Source organism: Nestor notabilis, unplaced genomic scaffold, assembly GCF_000696875.1.
Source record: "Nestor notabilis isolate BGI_N333 unplaced genomic scaffold, ASM69687v1 scaffold21243, whole genome shotgun sequence".
NCBI classification, from domain to species: Eukaryota; Metazoa; Chordata; class Aves; order Psittaciformes; family Psittacidae; genus Nestor; species Nestor notabilis.
This window is the reverse complement of record NW_009923564.1, coordinates 2,255-5,089: the sequence shown is the minus strand read 5'-3', so window position 1 is coordinate 5,089 and position 2,835 is coordinate 2,255. Positions and strand designations below refer to the sequence as shown.

General features: G+C 53.9%; 1 protein-coding gene across 1 annotated transcript; it reads left to right on the top strand.

The window, feature by feature from the left end:
- Positions 1-6: 6 nt before the first annotated feature.
- Positions 7-1,697, top strand: LOC104403931 (protein snail homolog Sna; the record flags this gene model as incomplete). The annotated part of the gene is made up of 2 exons (XM_010012223.1): positions 7-280; positions 1,516-1,697. Coding segments are annotated over 2 exons (456 nt in total), but the record flags the coding sequence as incomplete, so codon positions are not given.
- Positions 1,698-2,835: the final 1,138 nt, after the last annotated feature.

Genomic DNA, 2,835 nt, shown 5'->3' with positions numbered 1-2,835 from the left:
CCCAGCCCAGCCTCGGCCCCTGCTGCCGCAGAGCGCTTCCGCTGCGCCCAGTGTGCCAAGGCTTACTCCACCTTTGCCGGGCTCTCCAAGCACAAGCAATTGCACTGCGACGCCCAGGCCAGGAAATCTTTCAGCTGCAAGTACTGCGAGAAGGAGTACGTGAGCCTGGGGGCTCTCAAGATGCACATCCGGAGCCACACACTGCCCTGCGTCTGCAAGATGTGCGGCAAGGCCTTCTCCCGGCCCTGGCTGCTGCAGGGCCACATCCGGACACACACCGGCAATGTTGCCCCTCTCCCTCCCTCCCTTATCACCTCCTGCTTCCCAGCTCCGCAGCCCCCAGCGAATCAGTGGGCCAGTTGTTATCTGGGAAGATAAGGGCTTCCCAAACCCCCTTGGCACATCTCTCTAAAATGTCCTTTAAATATCCTGTTGGCTGGAACTGAGCACAGGGTCAAGGCTCAGCTTGTAAATTATGTGCCACCACTGTTAGTGCTGTGCCTGCCCATGAGCCAGCACATGGGCCATGGTGCAACTGTGCAAGCTTTGGCTCGGTCCTATGGACGGGGGCACTGCTGGAGCACAACCTGTGCACCGCCAAGCCCAAAGCATCCCTCTGTGCCTGCACCAAGAGCTCCTGGCCAGGCTTTCCAGGCCTGGCTGCCCACCACTGTGGCCTCCAGCCTGGGGCTCTGCTCAGCAGCGGTGAGCTCAGCTCGGAGCATACCGAGATGCACCACACCATCTCATAAACCCTGTGGGCAGGTGCTGGGCGTGCGGGGCAGGCACCCCCCGCACCAGTGGGGGCGGGTCCGGGTGCCGCAGCTGCAGCCCACCCCACTGCCCGTACAATGCATCTCCTGAACATCCTTTGTGGGGCTGCGGGATAGTGTAATTGTGACTTGGCACTGATTTCACACCCTCTTAACGTACTAAAGATGATGGCTGAAGGAAGCCGGGAAGACTTAATTGTGCTTTCCAAATTGAGCATACGCATTTGTTTCCTCCAAAAGAGTCTTTCTGGGAGGAATTCGCCCTGGCCGGGCTTTTCAATGCGAGCCGGGCAGGAGAAGGGGGAGCGCGGGGTTCGGCGGAGGAAATAGCTATACTCACCCTGGCGCTGGCGCCTCGCAGCCGCTGCCTGCTATGATATAATTAACACATAGTGCTTGGCTTTCCTGCCTCTCTGCAAACGGCTCACTTGGCTCCAGGCAGGAGACAAACATCGTGTCTTCGTTTGTATGTGCAACTGCCTTGCTGCTTGCAGATGTTTCCAGCATTAGTTTTCCGTGGTTCACAGAAGTTTTTTTTGGGGAGTAGGAAATTCCCGAGCCCTCGGCTTTCCCCAAAATGAATGCTGTACATACCTCGCCAGGCTTTTCCTCAGAACAATAACAGCCAGCACTTCTTTTCACTGTGCTCTTCACCAACTTTGGCTAATGAATGGCTCCTTCTTTGATATTCCCCATGTGTTGATGCACTGGTTAATTGGGAGCGTTTCTCTTTGTCCCATAGGTGAAAAGCCCTTTTCCTGTACACACTGCAACCGGGCCTTTGCTGACCGCTCTAATCTCCGAGCCCACCTGCAGACCCATTCAGATGTAAAGAAGTACCAGTGCAAAACCTGCTCCCGGACTTTCTCCCGTATGTCTCTGCTCCACAAGCACGAGGAGACGGGCTGCTCGGGCTCTCGCTGAGGACTCTGCTCCCCCAGGCCTCTCGCCACACAATTCCCTATATTGTACCTAGTTTCTGTAGGAGTTAGTTTCCTCCGTGACCATCGCAGCGCGCACCGGGCCCCTCGAGACCCTCACACTCCTCGCTCGGTGCCTCCTGTGCAATGCGAAGGCCTGATCCTCCTCCCATCCTGGCGTCCGAGGGTGCAGGATTGGACTCCGGTGCTAAGTGTGGGTGCCAAAGCATGGAGCTCGGGGGGGTGCAGCCCTGAGCTCGACCTGCCGCAGCCCCCATCAGGTGCCCCCCCGCTTGCCAAGCACTGGGCACCTTGCAGGGCTGGACCTGCACCCTGGCCCCAGCACTGCAACCATGTAGCCTGGGGGTGGGGAACGGGACTGCTTTTTGTATGTTTTTTACTGTAACCACTCGGTAACTTTTAAGAACCAATATTTTTTTAATGAAGGACAAAATGTGCCGTGTCCCCCAGCCCCCAGTGTATATACGCCGCCTGTAGAAGGTGTAACTATGCAATAATATAGTATCCCAGTAGTTGTGAAGCAGCTGCTTCTCCCCAGCACAATGACAATTTGCAATGCCTGCGAGATTAACAGTGTCCGTAAAAGGCACGGGGTAGCCATTTCAAACACCAGCCCTGTTTACAGAGCAGCTATGCACTCAAGCACCTGTTAATATGACTCTTAACAACTGCTTTTCAAGAGAACTGTGACTAATAGCAGGCACTTGTCAGCGATACAATGGTGGCCTGTCCCAAGGCTGCCCATCGACAGGTGTGTGCCAAAAGCCCTATTTATGGGTATTGACAGGTGCCTCCTGAATGCATCTTTCTTTGGACATTGTTTTCATGGAATCATTACAAAGAGGATGTTTACATTTCAAAGGTACACTGGTATTTATATATATTTTTTTTCTTTGGTGCCACAATTTTGTACTGATGAAACTTTTTATATAATTATATACAGTTTATTGATATTCAATAAAATGGTTAATTTATAATAGGGTTTTGTGGGTGAAGAGGTGTCAGTGATGTGGGGACCAGGGTGTTGGGCTCCTGCTCTCCTCCTGGCCTCTGGCTGCAGGTGAATGAGTGGTATTCACACACCGAGGGGGGATGCAGAGCAATTGCCTCTCGGGAGGAAA